This window comes from Micromys minutus (assembly GCF_963924665.1).
Source record: "Micromys minutus genome assembly, chromosome: X".
NCBI classification, from domain to species: Eukaryota; Metazoa; Chordata; class Mammalia; order Rodentia; family Muridae; genus Micromys; species Micromys minutus.
Genome location: NC_137970.1, coordinates 127,907,285 through 127,929,219, shown reverse-complemented (window position 1 = coordinate 127,929,219; position 21,935 = coordinate 127,907,285). Strand labels below are relative to the sequence as shown.

General features: G+C 35.6%; 1 protein-coding gene across 1 annotated transcript; it reads right to left on the bottom strand.

The window, feature by feature from the left end:
- Window positions 1-588: 588 nt before the first annotated feature.
- VBP1 (VHL binding protein 1) lies at window positions 589-21,698 on the bottom strand. The gene is made up of 6 exons (XM_080909774.1): window positions 21,594-21,698; window positions 18,874-18,998; window positions 13,263-13,329; window positions 11,203-11,301; window positions 3,914-4,052; window positions 589-1,608 (listed from the first exon to the last, which is right to left on the bottom strand). Exons 1-6 carry the CDS (start codon window positions 21,681-21,683, stop codon window positions 1,538-1,540), a joined length of 591 nt encoding a protein of 196 aa, XP_080765900.1. The 5' UTR covers window positions 21,684-21,698; the 3' UTR covers window positions 589-1,537.
- Between the last annotated feature and the right edge of the window lie 237 nt (window positions 21,699-21,935).

Sequence of the window (21,935 nt, the reverse complement as noted above, 5' to 3'; positions counted from 1 at the left end):
ACATCTTGTACCAATATAGTTACTACACTGTGGGAAAACTAGTACTTATAAACTACAAATTCTAAAATTTTAAAAATTAATAAAAACTAAAGAAAATTTATAAGAGAAAAACTAAAAGAAAGTTTGGAAGCACTTGATGAAAAGGAAAAACATGATCAAAATGTATTGTTCAAAAATTAATAATAAAAAAGAAAGTTTGATATATTTTAGATTAAAATCTTACTTGCTTATCCCTTTCAAAGGTTTTTTGTTTCTACAAATATAAAAAGCTCTTAAAATATACTATTTATGTACAAGTAAATAAATCTCATGAAAAACTGTGAAGAGACTCATGTTAAGGTATTATCTGAGATTTTTTTCCATGTTAAAACAGGGTCTAATACCCCAAAGTATTAGGATATGTGTGTGGGGGGTATGTGAAAATGAGTAAATCATGAAGGCTCTGCCCTTGTACTTAAATTAGATTTAACAGTCTCCAGACCGATGCAATATAAATGGTTGTTTTACTTAATTTATGGTATTTGCCAGAAACCTATATAAATTAAGATAAAGCAAAATGAAAAAAAAAATTCTCAGGCAACAGGTTGAACATCACTGTTTTAATAACATGAATACAAGTACAAAACATTGTACAAGTATACTTTTTACTACATAGAGATGGAATAACATGCATGTGTTTTTACCAGAACCTGTATCACCAAGCTCTTTTACCACAGTCAGTTCCAATGGCTTTCCAGAGATTGCATCTGTACTATGCAATTTTATTATGAACAATAAAAGCTTACAACTATTTTCAAACAATGAAGATTTATATTTATGTTAATGTTCCTGTTCGAGGTGCTTTGAAAAACTATTACATAATATAAAATTACATTAGCTTATAAGTTTTGAATGGGTAGTACACTCTCACATTGATTAAATCTTCCTTGTACTGGCATTGCAAACACAGTGCACTTACTTGGGACCAAAATGTTATGTATGTCAATAGTCCTCATACTGTGTAGGAAAGCAAATAACAATTTTCTGAAAAGTTCCGAGTATCATAAAAACCACTGGTTAGGCAGAAATGCATGAAACCCCATTTACAGAACAAAACAGCAACAAAAGATGATAATGTCCTCTAAATACTAAAGAAGAACAAGTTTACAAATATTGGAATTGTCTGTCTTTCCTGCCTCCAAAAGGTTTACCACATCAAATGAGAGTAACATCAATCAATAAAGAAAAAGAAAACTGCTCTGGTGCCCAGTGTTCAGCAGCTTCTGTAGCATTCCTCACAGTTTTCGGCCATTTCAGTTAAGAGTTGTCTTATAACAGATTAAAAAAAAAAAGCAGCATTACTTTTTAGGGAAATATGAAAAAAATACTGTTAATTTCATAAAATATTTGAAAGTAATTTGTTTTCATAAATAAATAAAATGGTGTTTCTAAATTTTAATCTTGCTGTGAAAAAAAATCAGTGAAAGTTACATCAATCTTTAAACACTGGCTTATTTAACATGTTTGGAAACCTGAATCACATTTTAAATTGCCAATGTTATGCTTTATTCTTGGAAGAATCATCTTTGTTTCTTCGTTTTACATCCCAATTATAAACCCTGGCCATATCTGCAAGAACTGTAAAGGAAAATGAAAATATAATTCCAAAGATAAAAGATAAAATTGTAATTTACTCATAAAGTTAAATTGAAAAAAAAAAACACAGAAATCACACAAACAAAAATACTAGTGGCAACTACTGTTGGCAGCTATGTTGTTATACTATCAATTGCTAATAAAATTCTGTTCATTATATATCCCAACATAAAATGTTAAAATGAGTACAATTACCAAAATTTTATCTGGTTAAACAGATACTTTAGTTTACTAAGTATCTACTGTATGCTAGGTACTCTACAAAGTCTTGAACAAGCTAGGTGAAGTCACTTCCCTCATGGAGCTTAGATTCACTCTAATTTCTATGTACTTTTCTAAGTTTTCCAATTTATACAATATTATATTGATAAATGACACTTTTCTAAGTTTCCTAGGACTCAATTTGGATGACATTTCCATTACATCTCATTTTCCCCTCATAATTAACACACCCCCCCCTGCACCAAGGAAGGTCTATCCTTCCTAGGAACTAGGGATTTCATAGCTGAATCAAGTATTCACAACACTAGTTAGATGACAATCCTGGCACAAACCTTCAAAAAACCTACTTGCCTTACCCAAGAATTTACCTAATACATGCTACATGTTAGGGAGACTTTAGTTCTTACACTTGAAGAGCTTAGGGTAAGCCAGGAAAACAAAGTACCCCATGCAAAGCAGGGGGAAAAACACCCTGACAGGATTGCAAAATGTTGAGGAATGCTCTGATACTTAAACTGACATATGAATGATAAAGGAGTGTCTCTAAATAAATAAAGGTAGGAGAAGCAAATAAAAAAAATATAAAAACAGCCTGGGACATTTTAGGGGTGAATAAAACAATTCGTTATTTGAAATTTGAAATGTTCTAGAGAAGAACCTGTTTATGAAATTCATTGCATGTGATGACACTGGCTGAGTTATGAGATAAGACTAGCGGGAAACACTCAAGACTGACTATATGCCTATATTATATAAACCAGCTAATAATTGAAGTATCATAACCAGAGAACTAAAAAAAAGGGGGGGGGGGACTTGGTAAATTCATGCTGAGAATGTTGTAAAGAACAGGTCTATTATGTGCAGATCCTATAGCCGCAAAACTAAGTAACATAATACAGAAAGGCTCATGGGGAAAAGCTGACATGACTGAATCACTCTTGGTTGTTAGGAAAAGAGAAGTATGAAGGATGACACTTAGGTATTTTTCTTGAGTGTGTCAGGAACAAAAAGAAGAGACAAAGCAGAGTGTCCCAGTTAGCTTTTGCATGACACAGACTAGAGTCATCACTCTGACTAGTCTGTATGGGATTAGTCTTGTTAGTTGATGTAAGAGGATCTATCTAGTTTACTGTGAGTAGCACCACTCCATGGGCAGTATAAAAAAACTGAGGATGAGTATGGGAGAGCCAACAAGCAGTGATCCTATGTGGCTTCTGCTTCAAATTCTTGTTCTGACTTCCCTCAATGATGAGCTGTAATCTGGAAGTACACACCAAATAAATCCTTTCCTCCCCTAGGTTGCTTTTAGTCAGACTGTTTTACCACACCAACAGAAAGGAAATGAAAACAGAGTAAAAAGGAGCTTGTAAGCATTCCTTCCCCCTCCAAATTTCCCCTATAAATTTTGTACTGCATTTCAAAACAGCTTAAGTTTTACCACCTAAAAAAGCATTTCCTGACCTAACTCCAGGAAACATCTATCATTCCCAAACTTGAAATCATACCAATGCTAAATACATGAACCTCTTTACAACTGCTATGAGGTCATCACGAACCTATTTTATATATGTAGTTTTAACAGGGAGAAGACTTTAATACCCTTTTTCCCTCTACTGATTTTCATGACTCATATGGCTTAGCACACTTCCAGAAATTGTAAAGGATTTTTAAAAACCGGCGTCTCACTATGTAGCCCAGGATGGCCTCAAGATGATAATACTCTTGCCTCAGCTTCTGAAGTGCTGGGATTGCAAGCATGGATCACTGCACCTAACTTATAGAAGACTTTTAACTGTTTGTAAAATTAACCTTTTATAAAGGTATCTTAGTAAAATATTTGAAAAGAAATTTATTTCATAACTATGAATCTGCTGACAATGTCTTTACATTTCTTATTATTCTATCTTTAAACTTTTTGATTCAAATATGACAGTCATTATCTTATGCAATCTCTAACTTCACATTTATTTAAGAATAAATTCATTCTTCTCATAAAAACAATATTTAAAAATTTTTTAAAAATCGTTCTCCTTCTCTTTATTTATTAAAAGGATACTGACTTCTGTAGTAGTAAACTGATCTCGAAGAAAGTCAAGGTCTTCTTCAAGAGAATCAAGATTCTTTGTGGCAGTTGATAAATTCTTTTCCAACAATGCCTGAGCTTCATCAATATCATATTCAAGCATTACATTAGCCTGAAGAAAAATAGTTATGACAATTACTTAATAATCTTTAGGTTATGGCAAGTATCTGAAAACTGTGACCCTTGGGTTAAACACAGTCCACTTATCTTGTACTATGCTACAGCAGGAGATAAGACAAAGACCATGTATCCTGAAAAACAGAAAATATTACTATTTAACAGTTTACAAGAAAATTTGCTGACCCCTGAGTTACAGGTATGTAGAAAATGAGGTATCAGTACACAAAATCACAACACACATTTTGAAAATTTCTGTAAAAAGGCAGATAGATGTGGTCTTACCTATGTATGTATAAATTTCTCTTTAAGAATATTAAGAAATAAACTGTTGATTACTTAAAAGGCAGGTACACTGAACTAAGAAGAGGTAGACTTTCATAGATGTTCTTGCTATAAATTTAATATTTGTCTTCCAGAATAAAAAGTGTGAAATTCATATACTAGTGGTATTTGGAGGTAGGGTCTTTGGAAAGTAATCAGATTTACATGATATCATAAGGAAGGAACCTCCAAGATAGCATTAGTAACTTTGTAAAAAGAGAGAGCTAAGCTGGTTTTACTGTTTCCCTATGTGATCTCCTCTGCCATATTATGACACAGCTCCCACCTGATACTAACACTATCCTCTTGAACTTCCCAGTTTCCAGATGCATCAAATAAATCTCAAATCTTTATAAATTTCCCAATCTTTGATAATTCGGTTATAGCAAGAAAAAATGACTAATATAGTGCTTCTGTTCCTCTTAATGTGCCGTCTGCCAAACAAGTATTAAAGCTTAGCATAGAGACTCGTGGCTATAATCCAGTAATACAGAAAGGTAAGAAAGGAGACTTTCAAGTTCAAGGCCAGCCTGTGCTATCTAGTAAGAGTTTCTCTCAAGAAAGTAAAGCAAACAGAAAAATTTGAACCTGTAATGCCAGTACTTGGGAGGGAGAGACAAAAAGGGTCAGGAGTTCATAGTCATCCTCAGCTATATAGTTTATTGCAAGCCTAGGATATATAACAATCACTCAAAAAACAAAGAAGCATCAAGCAAAAAACATTAACCCAGGATTTAAGATTCTGAGGCAGGAAGAGTAGGAGGTCAAAGACTAGCCTCTGCAACATAGAAAGACTTTGTCACAAGCAGACACACAACAAAGAGGAACTGAGCACATAGTTCATTGGTAGAACACCTGCCTAGCTTATGCAAGCTTCTGTGTTCTGTAAGAAGATGGATGGCTGTAATGGCAGTTATTCAATCTCAAGTAACTAAAAATCAGAACCAAAACAAACAAAAACTCCCACAAAACTAACATTAATAGACTGGACATGGTAGTTCATGCCTTTAGTACCAGCATTTTGGAGGGAAAAGCAGAAGAATCTCTGTAAGTCTGACATCAGCCTACTCCATATAGCAAATTCTAGGAAAGCCAGAACTACATAAAGACCCTGTATCAAAATAAAAAAAAATTAAGCTGATAATCACCAACAATGTAAATGTTTTCTGTGTACACTTCTAGTTATCCCCAACACTCTCATGCTGACTTCTCTAACAGTGATCATTTCCTGACTTTTCTAATAGTGTAGTTTTGTCTGTAGTTGAACTTTTGATAAATGGAATCACACAACTGTATTCCTTTTGTGATAGACTTATCTATTAGGGGAAAATATGGCTCACTAAGCCCACAAGTCACACCCTAATCTCTGTGGCTCTGGAGAGATTTGTCAGAGTGGATCCTAATCTATATCAAACCTCAGGAACAGAGAATTGTCCAAGGTTGATGGCACAAGAAAATATTGCAAAGATCTGAAATATAGAATTATTCTTGTCACTGTTGGCTTTGAAGACAGAAGGGTTCACAAGGCAATAAATGCACATACACTATAAACAACAGCAAGGAAACAGGACTTCATTTCTACACATAGCACTGGAATAAGAGGTATAAAGAAAGGGAAGACTTTCTTTACTGGCTTATACATGCATAAGTATTAGCCATCCAAAGACAACTTAAATATCTCTTAACGTGGGAATATTAAAACTCTTTCACAAGATTAAAAGAACAAGAGTCTAGAAAGGTGGCAGAATGGTAAGAGCACATACTATTCTTCTGGAGGACTAGAACTCTGATCACAGCACCCATGTTAGGCAACTCACAACTGCCTGTGACTCCAGCTTCAGAGGATCAATGCCTTCTTCTGGCTTCTGTGAACACCTATACTCAAATCAATCAATCTCTTTCTCTCAGTCTCTCTGTCTCTCTGTCTCTCTCTCTTAAACAGACAGACAGACAGACAGACAGACAGACACACACACACACACACACACACACACACACACACACACACACAAGGCAAGGGGAAAATCCTGTGTTTACAAGAAAAGATATCTGTGAGACTAAGTAAAAAGATACATTATACCAAAAAAGAAGTAGTCCTAGCTTTTAACAGAGAAAATGATAGAGCCCTCATCAGAGAAATGACATGATATCATGTGTTCTAAAAGTATTACTTGTTCTAACAGTTATAGCTAGAAAAGCTAAAGAGAAGAATTCCAGAATTCTGCCTCAGAGCCTTTATTTATTTATCACTATTACTTAGGTCCAGGAAGAAGTCCAAGTGTGACCAAACAAGAAACTGAAATATTAGGTAAGGAAATGTCAAAAAGTACTAGTCCGCATTGGAACTTGTCAGGTACTCAAAGGTGTTCCTTGAAATAAGATGAGAAATGACCACAAAGTATGGGCAGAATAATGGCATGACCAAACAGATCTTAATGGATAGTTCTATCCATTGTTTGAAAAAGCCTTTGTAATAGAGGAGCAGAAGCAAGAAATGAACTTAAGATGTTAATTTGAATTGGACTGTGTCCATCAAAAGATATACTCAAGCTCTAACCTTTGGTACCTACAACCTTATGCAGAATTAAAATATATTATGGATTAAGCAGTATCTTTTCCCCCCAAAAAAATCCAGTCTTACAGTACTTTAGACTGAAAAAAAATTCAAAAATTATTTGAGCATATAATTTCTTTACAAATGTAGCAAAGCTAAAATTAGCTCATTCATACATGTTAATACAAAAAGGAAATTTCTAAACATATATGTGCAGAGGTTATAAAGGACACATAAAAGCAGAAATCAGTGAAAAATTTTTTCCTCATAGCCCTTAGAAAAAATGACCCTGATTGCAAGGCTAATCTCAGACTTCTAGCCCCCAGAACCACAAAAGACAACCAAGTTCTGTTGTTAAAGACAAGTTGGCACTATGTTATAATGGAAGCTATAGAAAACATATACATACGTTATTTCCACAGTCATGGCCACAAAGATGGCACAGAGCAAGGTACTAGCAGCAGAAGGAAGAAACTTCTCAATATATTTAGAAGAAGGTTTGCTGAAGACCTGGCTAAAAGAGTAAGTTAAGAGTCAAAGACGACTGAAAGGTTTTTGTTCTTAATGACCAGATAAAAGGTTCCATTTACTATGATAGGGAAGAATGTAGGAGACAGTGATCTATGAAAAAAAATTAAATTCAAGTATTCAAGTAAGACAATAAAACAAAATATGAATGAAAAAACTGGAAGTTACCAAAGAAAATGAAAATAAAGTGAGGAAAGTGAAAGAAAAGTTGGAGAGATGGCTCAGGGGTTAAGAGTTCATACCAACCATAGTCTGTTAGTCAGAGGACCCTGGTTCAGTTCCAGTCACTCACAACTGCCTATAACTCCAGCTCCAGTGGATCCAACACCCTTTTCTGGCCTCCACTGTTACCAGGCATGCAAATGATGCACACATAAAAAGGTAGGCAAAACACTCATAGACATAAAATAAAAATAAACCTTTCTTTTTAAAAAAAGAGTAAAAAAATAAAGCAGAATAAGGTCAAGGACAAACAAAAAGTTGTGGAGAAGAAAATCATATATAATGAAAAGGACTAAAGTAGAGAACATAACATATTAAAAACAAAGGAGTATTATTATTTTCCCAAATAATAGAATAAGACCAAAATTATATTTATATACACACAAAAGAAATCATCTTTCTTAAAATAAAATACTTTAATTTTAAGAACCAAATGGTCAGAAAAAAATGAATACAGACAGTCATTTCACACTGATATAATCGGGTATATTTTCTATACTTTAGTACCCCATGACCGGGAGATCACAAACCAACCCTAAGTGGGGCTTACTGTTGTTTTACTAAATGGTCATGTCAAACTGCTTTCTTAATATTTTGTTATACTAGAATATTTGTGCTGCTCTCAATCTTGGTCAGAGAAGTTTTTTTTTTTTTGTCTTTTTTTTTTTTTTTTTTTTTTTTGCAGTAGGGAGTGGTTAATGCAGAGACTCATAACTGGTCTGTTCAGAATAAATGACTGTGAATGCCCAGCCATAAAAGTTTTCTACATCAACTTCCAAGGCTCAGGGAGCATCACAGATGTGCGCAGAAAGAATATAAAAGCCAGAGAACTATGAAATGCTCTTTTGCTCAGAATACCCAAGAAACCATGTACAGAACTTATGAAACTCAAAGAGAAGGAAGGCCAAAAAGTGGATGCCTCAATCCTTCATAGAAGGAAGAACAAAACACTCATGAGAGGAAATAAAGGGACAAATAGGGGAGTAGGAAATGGAGTGAAGATCATCCAGAGACTGCCTCATCTGGGGATCCATCCCATATGCAGTTACTAAACCCAAACACTATTGCCAATGCCAAGTAGTACTTACTGGCAGGAGCCTGATATGGATGCCTCCTCAGAGACTCTGCCAAAGCCATACTGACATAGAGGAGGATGCTTGCAGCTAACCATCAGACTGAACACAAGGATCCCAATAAAGAACCTAGAGAAAGAACTGAAGGAGCTGAAAGGGTTTGCAACCCGATGGGAAGAACAAAATTATCAACTAACCAAACCCACCACAGCTCCCATGGACTAAAACACCATCCAATTCCCAGTGTAGGGGAATGCCAAGGTGCTGAGGTGGGAGAGGGTGTTTAGGAGAAGGAGCACCTTAATTTAGGCAATGGGAGGGGGAGGGGGGACGAAATTGGGGGAAAGAGATAATATCTGAAAAGCAAATGCAAAGAATATCCAATACAAAAAGAAAAAAAAAAGAAATGCTGTCTTTTGGACATGACATAGTTGATGAGCAAATCAACTTACAGTAGCCATGTTTGCCTATATGAGATTAATCCAGTTAACATTCCAGCATAGATAAAGGATGAGCTTCAGATGCTTGATCCCTTAGCTGCTGAAGGAGAGTCACTTTTCTCAGAGATGCTGCCATTAGCAGGTTGCCCATGCATCAGCAGATAGCCCCTATACCTATCCATAAATGGTCAGCACTAATTGAAATCAGGGAGCTATTAATGATGACAAAAATAAAAAACCCATGAAATCAAAAAGGAAATAGTTTGGAGTGTCTGGGAGAACTGAAAGAATACAGTGAGGATAAATATGATGAAAATACACTATATATGTGTGTGACATTTTCAGAGAATTTTCCTAGGTTAGTGAATTACCCTATGTTCCCTAGTGAATTCCTCTATGTTAAATGATCCATCATTCACAGCACTAAAGCATCTTTCTTCAACAGCAGCAAAGGAAAATCCCTCCAATGAGGTAATCTGGGTAGCAAACAGTGTACATTGTGCACTTGTTACTTTGCATGGGAACTTGCCTAGAGTAAAAACAAAAGAAAAATCCTGTATTTAGTTAGGTCTGGGGACTAAGGAAAGCAAGGTTCAAAAAGCAGACAGTGCTGGGCTAGGCATAGTGTCAGTCTTTAATCCCAGCACTCAGGAGGCAGGCAGATCTCTTTGAGGTTGAGATCCAGCCTGTTCTAAATAGTGAGTTCCAAGACAGCATGGGACTCAAAAAAAAAAAAACACCAGCAAAAAGGAAAGATAAAAGAAAAAGCATAGATAAAAATATCTATGAAAACAGCTAAAACAATATTTTTTAAGAACAGACTCTAGAGGTTAGAGAAATGGCTCAGCTATTAAGAGCACTAGCTGTTCTTCCAGCGAGCTAGGCTTTAATTCCCAGCACCCACATAACAGCTCAGAAGCATCTTTTAACTATACTTCCAGGGAATGTGATGCCTTCTCCTGGCTTCCATGAGTACCAGGCATGCATGCAGTGCACACAGATCCAAGTACATATAATATACCCATGCACTTTTTTTCCTTAAATTTATAGGGCTCTTTCTAGAACTATTACACTCTTATTGACAAACATTTATCAGAAGTAAACCAGTACTATTTGCTTTTTATTCTTCCTTCTATTACGTGATTTTTATATGTTTGCTTACACGTATATATAAACACCAGCATAACCTTAGCTGTCTTCCTCAGGATGATTGCCCATCATTTAAAATAGGGTTTCTCATACTCTGGTTTCTCTTCAGATCGTATAAATCTTCCCCTTTTACTAAAATAGGGTTTCTCACTGGCCCGGAGCTCACCAATTAGGCTAGACTAACTGGCCAATGACTCCTAGTGATCCTCTTATCTCTGACTCCAAAGGATAGGATCATAAACATAAAAGATCTTGCATTTTTTATGTAAGTTCTGGGTACTGGACTCAGGTCATGCTTGTAAAACAAGTACTTTACCAAATGAGCCACATCTTCTCCCCCACTCTCTTCCTTCTGCTGCATTTAAAAAAGACAAAATATTAACTGGAGAAATAGTTGGGAATGGTGGCATGTCTGCAATCTCTGTATTTGGTAAACAAAGGCAAGAGGACTATGACTCCAAGACAGTATGGGTTAGGGTTATGAGATCTTGTCTTAAAAAAAACAAAGGGCTGATGAATCTGGATCCATGGTAGACTGCTTTTCCAGCACATTCAAAGCCCTGAGTGTGTACAAACACACACATACATACATACATACACACACACATACACACAAAAAGCTATAAGAGAAGGTTTGATCAATTTTGTCTTGATTGGGAAAAATCTTTAAACATCTTTTAAAAACACTCCTAATTCCAGTCAGTTTCTAAGAAGGACTAGTTGAATTCTATAGCTTTATTCTTTCTAAAAATCAAAGAGAAATAAAGACATTGCATATTAAGAAGAAATACTATTTTTCTAGTCAGAAAACACTGATTTACAAATATATTGGCTGTGGCTATAACATTTACTTACCCCCAACCACAGGCACACTTTATCAGTAGGAGGAACTGAAGCTTTGCAGTATAGGTTATCTGCCAGTAAGAATCTGGTCTCCATTGAATTGGTAGACTCCTTTAAAAAAAAAAAAAAAAGAACAGTATCACAAACAGGCCAAGTTGATATCAAGGTTATAAAGGAGGAATCCCACACCTAATCCCAAGACATTTAAAACAGTACCATCATGAAGACTTACTTAGTTGGAAAAGAAATAAATTAATGTAATCACCAAATGACTGGGCATATACTTAATAGCTGTGTAAATTTAGCTGGTCACTGTTTATCTATGCCTCAAGTTTCTTCATCCATAAAATAAAAAATAACAATAGTCCCTACAACTATAAAGGTTATGGTAAGTTTCCAAAACACATCTTAGTTTTAAAGATACACGATGCCTTAGAGTAAAAGGATAAACAAAAGTACTTAAATCAAATGAGACTAGGATCGAGCAGGTATCACTATCCTAATATCTGACAAAACTGACTTCAACCTAAAATTAATCAGAACAGATAAAAAGGGACAAATCATTCTAATCAAGAAAACAGTTAACCAAGATGCTCGAACCAAGACTAGGATCGAGCAGGTATCACTATCCTAATATCTGACAAAACTGACTTCAACCTAAAATTAATCAGAACAGATAAAAAGGGACAAATCATTCTAATCAAGAAAACAGTTAACCAAGATGCTATTACTATCCTAAACATATTCTGGTGCACCTCATTTCATTTAAAAAACTATACTGCTGAATCTACATGCAGATAAACATCAATGCATTAATAGTAGGTGATTTCAATAGCCCACTTTCTCCAACAGACAGGTCATCTAGATAAAAAGCATAGAAACATCAGAATTAATTGACATCATACATCAAATGGACCTAACAGATATCTACAGACTATCATACTCAAATACCAAAGAGTACATTCTACTCAGCATCACATAGAAGCTTCTAAAAATTGACCACATGTCTAAGACACACTGAAAGCAGCCCAATGAGGAAAATTAACAGCTCTAAGTGCCTATATTTAAAAATAAGAAAAAAACACAAATAAATGGCTTAATGATATAACTCAAAAAGTGGAGAACAAACCAAATCCAAACCAACATCAAAAAAAAAAAAAAAAATCAGAGCAGAAATCAACTAAATAGAAACCAAGAAAACAATATAAAGAATCAAAAACCAAAGATCTGATTCTTTGAAAGACAAAACTTAAATACCCTTGGCCCAACTAACCAAAAGAAAGAAAGAGGGATCCAAATTTACAGAATCAGAAAAAAACAGAAAGCAGAACAGAGTCAGAAATGAACACTACAACAGACATCAAAGAGATGTAGAATATTATGAGGGAGTATTTTTAAAACCTGTACTCCATTAAGCTGGAAAACCTAAAAGAAATGGATGAGCAGGATTCAGCCAAACCACCAAAATTAAACTAAGAAGTCAATGACTTAAGCAGGCTCCTAAGAAATGAGGAGATGATATAATAATAAAAACCCTTCCAGCTAAGAAAAGTTCAGGACCAGAAAGATTCACAGAAGAATACCAAACATCTAGAGACAATCTATATATACCCAATCCTCTCAAGCTATTCAAAACAAAACAAAAAATAAAAACAAGAAGCCCCCCCCTAAAAAAAATAAAACAGAAATAGAAGGGTCACTACCAAACTCCCTCTATAAAACCAGTATGCCAGTAGCACACCCATAAAAATTAAAACAAATAAATAAATACACTTTAAATGTTATTACCTTAGAATAAAATGTTTTTAAAATACCTAACATCACTTCTAATTAAAATTTTACAAAATAATCTAAGTGAGTACCTTAGAATTAGGCTTCATTTTAGGGGAAGGCCACAAAGCCATCTTTTTGTGGAAATATACTACTTTTAACATTAAAGCATATGTCAAACAGATAGGATAAATCCCACAGCACAAATGAAATACCAATAACCAAAGAGTCGAGAAAACCAGGTCTCTGCAAAAAAAAAAAAAAATCTGATTTACTTATACCTGCAAACAATGTACACTTACTTTTTTCTTCTGCATGTATTTCAGAATTTCCAAAGTCTGTTTAATTTCAGGAATCTGACCTTTCAGCCTGTGAGGAGGGAAAAAAAGGTTAACATAGTATTTTACCGGCAAAAATAAATACCACAACCACGTTACTAGCATTGCAATTTTCAACTAATATGTCCTTAAAAACTATTTACAAATATAAGTTATATTTTATAAATTTTATTTAAATATTTTGATAAGAAAATATTTTATAAATATTGCAAAACCATGTGTATTTAATAAACCATATAGAAAATACTAAGGATACAAACATTTAATTAAAATATTTAAGGAACTAAAGATATTACTCAGTGGTTTAGAGTACTTGTTCTTTCAGAAGACCCAGATTCAATCCTTTCACCCACATGGTAGCTCACAATCATCCATAGCCCAGTTGTAGATCTGACATCAGTTCTGACCTCTACGAGCACCAGACATACACATGATGCACAGACATACAGGTAGTCAAAACATTCACACACATAAATTATTTTTTTAATGTACATTGGAGTTTTGTATGCATGTTGGAGGGTGTTGGATCCTGGAGTTACAGATTATTGTAAACTGCCATTTGGATGCTGGGAATTGAACCCTGATCCTCTTGAAGAGCAGTTTGTGCTCTTATCCACTGTGCTATCTCTCTAGTCCCCACATAAAATATTTTTAAATTAAAAAAAATAAGATGTATGGGTGGGTGGGTGGAGGAGCACCCTCATAAAGTCAGAAGGAGGGGAGAAGGGATAGGGAACTTGTGGAGGGAAAACTGGGAAGGGGGATAACATTTAAAATGTAAAAAAATAAAATGACCATTTTTTAAAAAAAGTTAATACTAAGCATATATACAATGCATAGTAAAAAAAAAAAAAAAAAAAAAAAAAGCCTTACTTCATATGTCCAACTCCCTGTTGTTAACATATCTCGAACAGGCTACATTCTGCAGATGTGATTAACAGGCTCTGCATTTGATTATAAACTTTCATTTAAAAAGAGATTCATTTAGCTAATTATTAAAAAAATATATCCAAATAAGTTAAATCTCAAATTTGAAAACATCAAGCACCTATGTAGTACTATATGGGGCTGTTTTAGGTATGCATACTCAGCACATACTCAGATACAAAGCAGAAAAGGATATGATCTCCAGTGGCAGAGAAAAAGCCAAGCTGTGAAGCTGAGACATAAATATTAGCCCCCACTTCATGCAAAGATAATAATGAAGACAGTCATGGGCCACGCTTCCTCAATACAGTACTTCAAATTCTAGCCAGTAAAAGAATAAATAGAAAACAAATAGAAAAGGAAGAAATCCAATTAGCCACGATATGATTCTATACCAAGAGAACCCCAAAGTCTCTATCAAAAGATACTTACAACTGCTAAGTCTACAGCCATCTGGCCCTGAAAACAAGGACAATCTCATCTGATCTCGATAATAAAACTAAACTGAGTTTGATTAATCGATGGATGAATTGATAAATGATTTAAGCAAAAAAATATCAATAGACTTTTCTATACAGCAATAATGAATTCACTAAGAAAGAAATGAGAAAAAACAATCCCATTCACAATAGCCACAAATGAATAAGACATACCAAGACAAACAGCAGAAACCTGATCAACAAGGTAAAATATTTCTACATTGAAAATTATAAAATACTAAACTAGAAGACGGGAGGGTGCTCACTCTATGTTCATGGATGGGCAAAATTAATGTTGTAAAAAGGGCCATATTACCAAAAGTACTGTCTGGATTCAATGCTAAGCCCAACAAAATTCCAATGACATTCTTCACAGAACTAGAAATCACAATCCTAAATTCATATGAAACTCCAAATGACCAAGGTACACTTGAACAAAGAGAGCAATGCTGGATGAATAAGAATTTTAAAAAAAAAGTCATAGTGACAAAAAAGACACATAGACAGATCACTGATACAAAACAAAGGACCTAGAAATAAACACACATAGCTAAAACTATCTCAACAAAGATGCCAAGAACATCTGATGGAGAAAAGACAGTTTCTTCAATAAATGGTGCTAAGAATACTAAATGTTCATATATAAAAAACTAAAACCATATATATCCTCCATTACACTATACAAATAAAGGAACAAATCAAAATTCAAAATACTTCAAAAGCCTTAAAGTCAACACCTGACATTCAAAACTACCACAGAAAACATGAGAGAAAAATTTCAAGATATTGACATAGGCTACAATTTTTCAATAGGATTCCAGTAGCTCAAAATATAGAACTAAAAAATAAAATTATACCAAATTAAAAAGCTCTACACAGCAAATGAACCAATCAGCAGACTAACAAGTATACTGGGGGTAGAAAATATTTGCCAACTATTCACCTAACAGTACATTACCTAGAATATGCAAAGAATTAAAAAAAAAACTTAACCAAAAAAAATCCAATAACTAAGTGGGTAATGATTTAAAGTACCAAATGGTTAATGAGTATATAAAGAAAATGTTCGGGCTGGAGAGATGGCTCAGTGGTTAAGAGCACTGACTGCTCTTCCAGAGGTCCTGAGTTAAATTCCCAGCAACCACATGGTGGCTCACAACCATCTGTAATAGGATCTGATGCCCTCTTCTGGTATGTCAGACAGCTATAGTGTATTCACATACATAAAATAAATAAGCCTTTAAAAAAAGAGAATGTTCAACATCTTTAGGCCTCATAAAAATGCCAATTAAAATTAAGGAGATTCCATCTCACTAGAATGAAAACGGTATCATCAAAAACACTAGACTATGCCTGTTGATACAGGGCTATCATCCCAGATACCTGAAAGGCAGAGACAGGAAGATTGAAAGTTCAAGAACTACATGGACAACTTAAGAACCTATTTCAAAATAAAAAAATAAAAAGGACTAGCATTATAACTCAAAAAGTAGAGCACTTGCCTAGTTCACATGAGGCCCTAGATTCAATTATCCAGTATGGTACACACCTGTAACTCCAACTTTTAGGAGGTAGAGGTTGAAAGATCAGGGCCTCAAGGTCATCTTTTGCTACATAGCAAATTCAAGACCAACCTGCACTACATGAGACCCTATCTCAACAATTAATTAGCAATATTGGCAAGGATATACAGAAAAAGGGTACTTGGTATACAGTTATATAATATAAATGCAATGTTACCTTATACAATGTAAACTATAATACCTTTTATTAAAAAATATGAATGTTCCTCAGAAACATAAAAATGAACCCAGAGAAAAAGCTCAACAGGTTAAAAAGTCCTTACTGATGAGCAAACTTAGTTCAACCTCTGAAGCCTCAAGGAGGTTGAAGCGGTGGCATTCAACTTTCAGAAGTCTACCAAGGGTCTGCCATAGATAGCATCCTTGAAAAAATATCTCACAGGTTTTAATTGAGCTGCCCAAAGACTTTATCTGGTTTTGGCAAAGCATAGGAAGTCAGTCTAAATGGGAAAGTGTGGTACAGAGACATTAAAAGGCTGGGCAGATGAAGTCCCAAGTAACTTTCCATACCAAATCCATCCTTCGGCCAGATTAGTCTAAGTCTGCCAAGTACAGCAGGGAGTGAGTGTTTGTGTGTATGTTGATTTTAATGCAAATTTATGAGGATGAGGTGGGGTTTTTTGTTTGTTTGATTGCTTTTTGTTACAGGGGATTGAACTTGGGCTTCATTTGTGCTAGGAAGTATCTTGCCACTGAGTTACCCTGGTAAGGATGCAATTTAAGACCAATGACCCCCCCTTTTTTAAAGTACAGAATAGAGTTTATTCAGGGCATGGGGGGGTTAAGAGGGTAGTAGAGGCAGAGAGAGAAAAGAGGAGTAGAAAAGTAGAGGCCAACCACACGTGGAGGAGTGGATGGGGAGAGGAGGGACAAGGGGGAGAGGAGAGTAAGGGAGCAAGAGAGCAAGAGCAAGGCCAATACTCTTATCCCCACATTGTGCATACCAGGCATGGGAATATGCCCAGCAGGGTCTCAACTCCTTAGCCTTTCATTATCTTGGCTTCCAGAGTGTGGGCCTCTGTGGCAAGTGTCCTGCCCTGCTATAGTTTGAAGATTGATAGCTAAAGGAAAGAGGGGCAGGGGGAGAGTTTTGTTTACATGCTTTGAGATCTCCACAAACCTACCTCTTTGTGTTGAAATGGGGCAAATGCTATACAACACATTGAAAGGTGTGTGTGTGTGTGTGTGTGATCCTAGTTTTCTGTTTCCCCCAAATGCTGCCCCAAACCCTAGATAATTGTATTTGTCTGGCCTTCATAGGACTTCACTGTCTCTGAGTTGGTGATTGCTAGGTGTGGTCTTCATGTTCTTTTGGTGTTTTATTGTTTACAAAACTTTTGTTGTATTAAGAGAAAAATAGCCAAAGCATCTTTGACAGAAAGTTCTGCACCAAACAACATCATCTGAAATCTAAATGTGGGGTCTTCTCAAAGTGAGCCTCTGGGACCATGGCTTTCCCTTCTGTGCTCCTCCTGTCTCCCATTCTGGACTACAATGACCTTAAAACCAGCCCCTTTTCTCCCTCATAAGAAAACTTACACTCATTTACTTTGAGCATCTCTACAACTTTTGAATGACCCATATAAAAATTCTGAAGAAGCCATGAACCTCATTCTCCCATTGTTCACTAACTCAGTGAAGAGTTTTGGTTGGTGCTTTTGAGACAGGGTCTTACACTGTAGCCTGAGATAGGCTTAGATTCCTGGCTACCATCCTGCCTTAAACTCCTCTGTGAAGGGACTGCAGGTGAGCCACTTCTCCCTGGCAAAACCATTTCATGGTATAATTTGCCTCTGGACAGATCTAGCCAACGTAATCCGTCACCCTTAGGTAAAAAGAAACAATGGTGGGGCGGGCAGTCCATGTAGAAAGTGGAATCTGAAGACCAAAAAAGGGACTATGAATGTACAGTCGAGTCACTCAGGAACTTAATGCTGGTGCAAGAAACTTATGTCAAAGTGGCCACAAGATTGTTACTAGGAAATGGACGAATATATCTCCATGTTTACTTCTAGAAACCAAAACTTTGTGAGAAATCATGAATTTATGGAGATGGTAAGAAAGTGTGTAGCTGCCTGTCCTTTCCCTAATCTCTTTCCTGAACTATAGGAGACTAAGCCCCTTGGGGCTTTGGTGACCCCACCCCCTAGGGTGTTTTATTTCCTGGTTGATTTTTACTATACTCGGGTATTTCTATTCCTATCATATAATCATTTTGTAATACATGCTGACTTTACCTTTCCTTCTCTTCCCTGGGAAAATAAAAGACTTCTTGGTACCCAACGCCCTCCAAAAAAAAAAAAAAAAAAAAAAAAAAAAAAAAAAAAAACAAAGTAACATTATGCAAAAATTTAGTGAGAATGAAAATGTCACTTGCAACATCACTAGCAGAACTATAGGTTATCATATTAAAGAAAATACACCAGACTAAAGTAAAATCAAAGGGTTGTTGGTATTAGGGAATGTGAATATGATCCAATACAATATTTGCATATATGAATATATCAGAATAAAATTCATTAGTGTATACAACTTATATTCATTAATAATTATAATAAAGATTTTAAATGTAGGAACTTTGATTACCTCCTTTTTTTTTGAGCAAGGTTGAGTTCCATAAACTTATACTTCTGATATTGTTCATCCAGCTTCTTTAACACTGTATCTGCAGTCTCATTCCCGGGCTGCTTCATGAAAGAATCTACATCTTCCTTTGATATGAAAAATAATGTCACAAAATTTTAAATTCGTATCACAAACCTGATTTTGTATATAAAATGTAAAAGAACAAGTTTTGTTTTCCTCAGAGGCTTGTTTCATTTTTTTTTGAAAAAAATTTTTATAAAATATATTCTGATCAGTTTCCCCTCTCCCAACTCCTCCGAGATCCTCCCACTTCCCCAACTCCCCAATTTCTTTCTTTAGAAAATAGGCAAACGAACAAAAAGCCATAATTTTAAAAACTAAAATAAAAATAAAAACACAAAAAATAAACACAAAAAAATCCATAAAAACACAAAATCTGAAATGATAGCATCAAGGCAAAAGGCCACGATGGAGAAAAAGTATTCAAACAATATTAGAAAAAAAATCTATAAAAATATGTTTGAATTAATTTTGTAGTGGCCATCTACTGCTGGGCATGGAACCTACCCTTAAGTATGACTAATATATCCAGTGAGACTCCACTGGAGATAACTAATTCTTCTTTTCTGAAGGCTTGTTTTTAATTAAAAACACAATTATTAAGAGTTAAAGATTACTGCAGCTGGAGCTTAGTGGTATATCACTTGCCTACAAGAAGGAGGCCCTAGGTCATCCCTAGTACTACAAGAAGAAAAGTTAAAGATAAGTTAGGCATGATGGTACAGGTCCCTAATTCCAGAACTCAGGAAGTAGAAGCAAAGGGATCCAAAGTTTAAGATCAGCCTCAGATACGTAACAAATTTGGGTCAGCCTGGGCTATATAATAATTTGTCTCTAAAAAGAAAAAAAAAGTTAAAGAAAGACCATTTCACACAATTTACATATATTATATAGCTAATTTATTCTTCTTTATTTTACTGTTTTTAATTTAAGACACATGAACTTGCCTGCTTTATACATTTTTCATGTAGCCCTAGTAGTATATATGAAAATTGCTAGCAATGAAGCACACTGCCTATTCATGTGCCCTAGTTACTAAAGAATTGAGCAAATTGTGTGCCAAATTTATTGTTTTTCTTACTGATTTAATTCAATTGAATATATATCTTATTTTTCAAACTAAGTCCATAAATATTAGCACCCATAAATACTCAAGCCTAAGCAGCAAGATGGAAGGTGGGCAGGATTCAAATACTCACTAACGTAGAATTTTATGTTGTTACAATATCATGGTACTTCCATTAGTTTTGGAACATCAAGATAATTTTTGTAAAGTCTGGACTTCTTATTATATCTTGTTGGTATAAAATTTAACCACAAAATTCTACAGCCTGTTGTCACAGTGCTGTCTTTAATCTCAACACTTGGAAAGCAGAGGCCATCCTAATCTAAACAGTGAGTTCTAGGCCAACCTGGGATACAGTGCAGGGCTCTGTCTCAAAAATGAATAAAGTATATTTTAGGATAAGACTATAAATCCATCAGATAAAGTTTGTATTCATTATTCCATTTCTGAAGTTACTGCTATCTGGCTACTATGTTACATTTAAGACACAATGGAAATGTATATATTTACAGTCTTATATACCAGGCATTGTAGTAAGATCAGGGAAATAGCACAAAATGACCTTACCTCTAAGTAGCAGAGCATGACCAAAAAGGTTCTGAAGCCTTCCTGACTGCTCAAATACTAATTCTGGAAACCTCATTCATATCCTCTATTTCTCAGTTTCATGAACTACAACTACAAAATTCGAACAATAGCAACTACCTCCTAAAATTGTGCAAATTTTTTAAGAAAAATCTCTGAATCTCAGAAAATATTATTTCATGTAAAGATCACTTAAAATATTTTTAACAGCACAGCCACTGTTATGGAATACACATAAAAATTTATTCCACCAACACATTAAAATATACAACATAAGATTTGATTTAAGTAAAAGAAAAATGGGTCTTTTAAAGAATGTTAGCGATCAGACAGAGTATATATAATTTTTGGTATATGCCAAAAAAACAAATCAAGAAAAATTTGAGTAAGATTTTATAATGCTTCAGTATAAATAAATGAGAAAACATATACAACTTCTCTATCTTCACTTTGAATTGAATTTGAATTGTCTCGTTACAACACATGGACTTAACGTTTGTGCTTACATCTACTTTCTAGGCCATCTGGTTCCATTCCAAAGGAAATGGACCACGATCTTTCTCAAGCTGACTAGGTGCCACTCAGTACCCATACCTTACTAACAGCTGCTCTGCCTGCTCACTGTACTAAATAAATGTCCACCCATCTACATCTCCAGCATCACAGCTCTCTTGGGCTCAATAACCCGCTTTTTCCCCCAGGCAAGAGTAGAGGACAACTGGCAGCAACTGGACAGTCTCAAAGGACGCCACGCCCCAACCCGCCTCGCGTCCGGCTCCAGCCACCCAGTCCTCTTCCCTGCTCTCTTTTCTGGGCCCTGGTTGGGCTACCTTTCTTTAAAGCCATCCCCCGCCGGGCCTGAAAAGCCAAGATGCTGGTAGGGGCAACAGGCCAGATATCCCCTTCCGGGACCCTTTAACTCAATTCCTCCCAACGACCCAGGCCTGAAAAGTGACTGGAAAGCAATCTTCAGCCGCAGATCAAGTCGCCAAGGAACAGGGTTTCTTACCACAAACACTGCTTCAGGAATCCCTAAGTGTAGCCGCCGCCCGTTTCCAGCAGCAGTTTCTAAGCCACATCCGTCCTTAGCCGCGGCCATCTTAAAAAAGCACCAGAGCAAATAACTGCCTTCTGAGGTTTCGGCTGTTGGCGTCAGTGATTGGACTGTTTGCACTGAAGACCCGCCCCTCTTCCTGCGAATCTGGGTATTCATTGGTGCTTACGTCTTAGGTGGTGATTGGCTACACGCATGTGACTGACAAGCTTAGAAGGGGCTTTGGAAAAGCTTGAGGACCAATTTCTGACTCCAGGGAAAAGGCAAGTTAGAGATCCAAAGAGTGGGAATCCAGAC

What these genes read in the sequence shown, in the direction of transcription:
- VBP1 (XM_080909774.1), bottom strand. Translation starts at nt 21,683, where the DNA reads ATGGCCGCGGCTAAGGACGGATGTGGCTTAGAAACTGCTGCTGGAAAC. An exon ending in TTCCTGAAGCAGTGTTTGTG is followed by an intron (nt 18,999 to 21,593) that starts GTAAGAAACCCT and finishes TTCATATCAAAG; the next exon opens with GAAGATGTAGATTCTTTCAT. An exon ending in GTTTACTACTACAGAAGTCA is followed by an intron (nt 1,609 to 3,913) that starts GTATCCTTTTAA and finishes CAGTTCTTGCAG; the next exon opens with ATATGGCCAGGGTTTATAAT.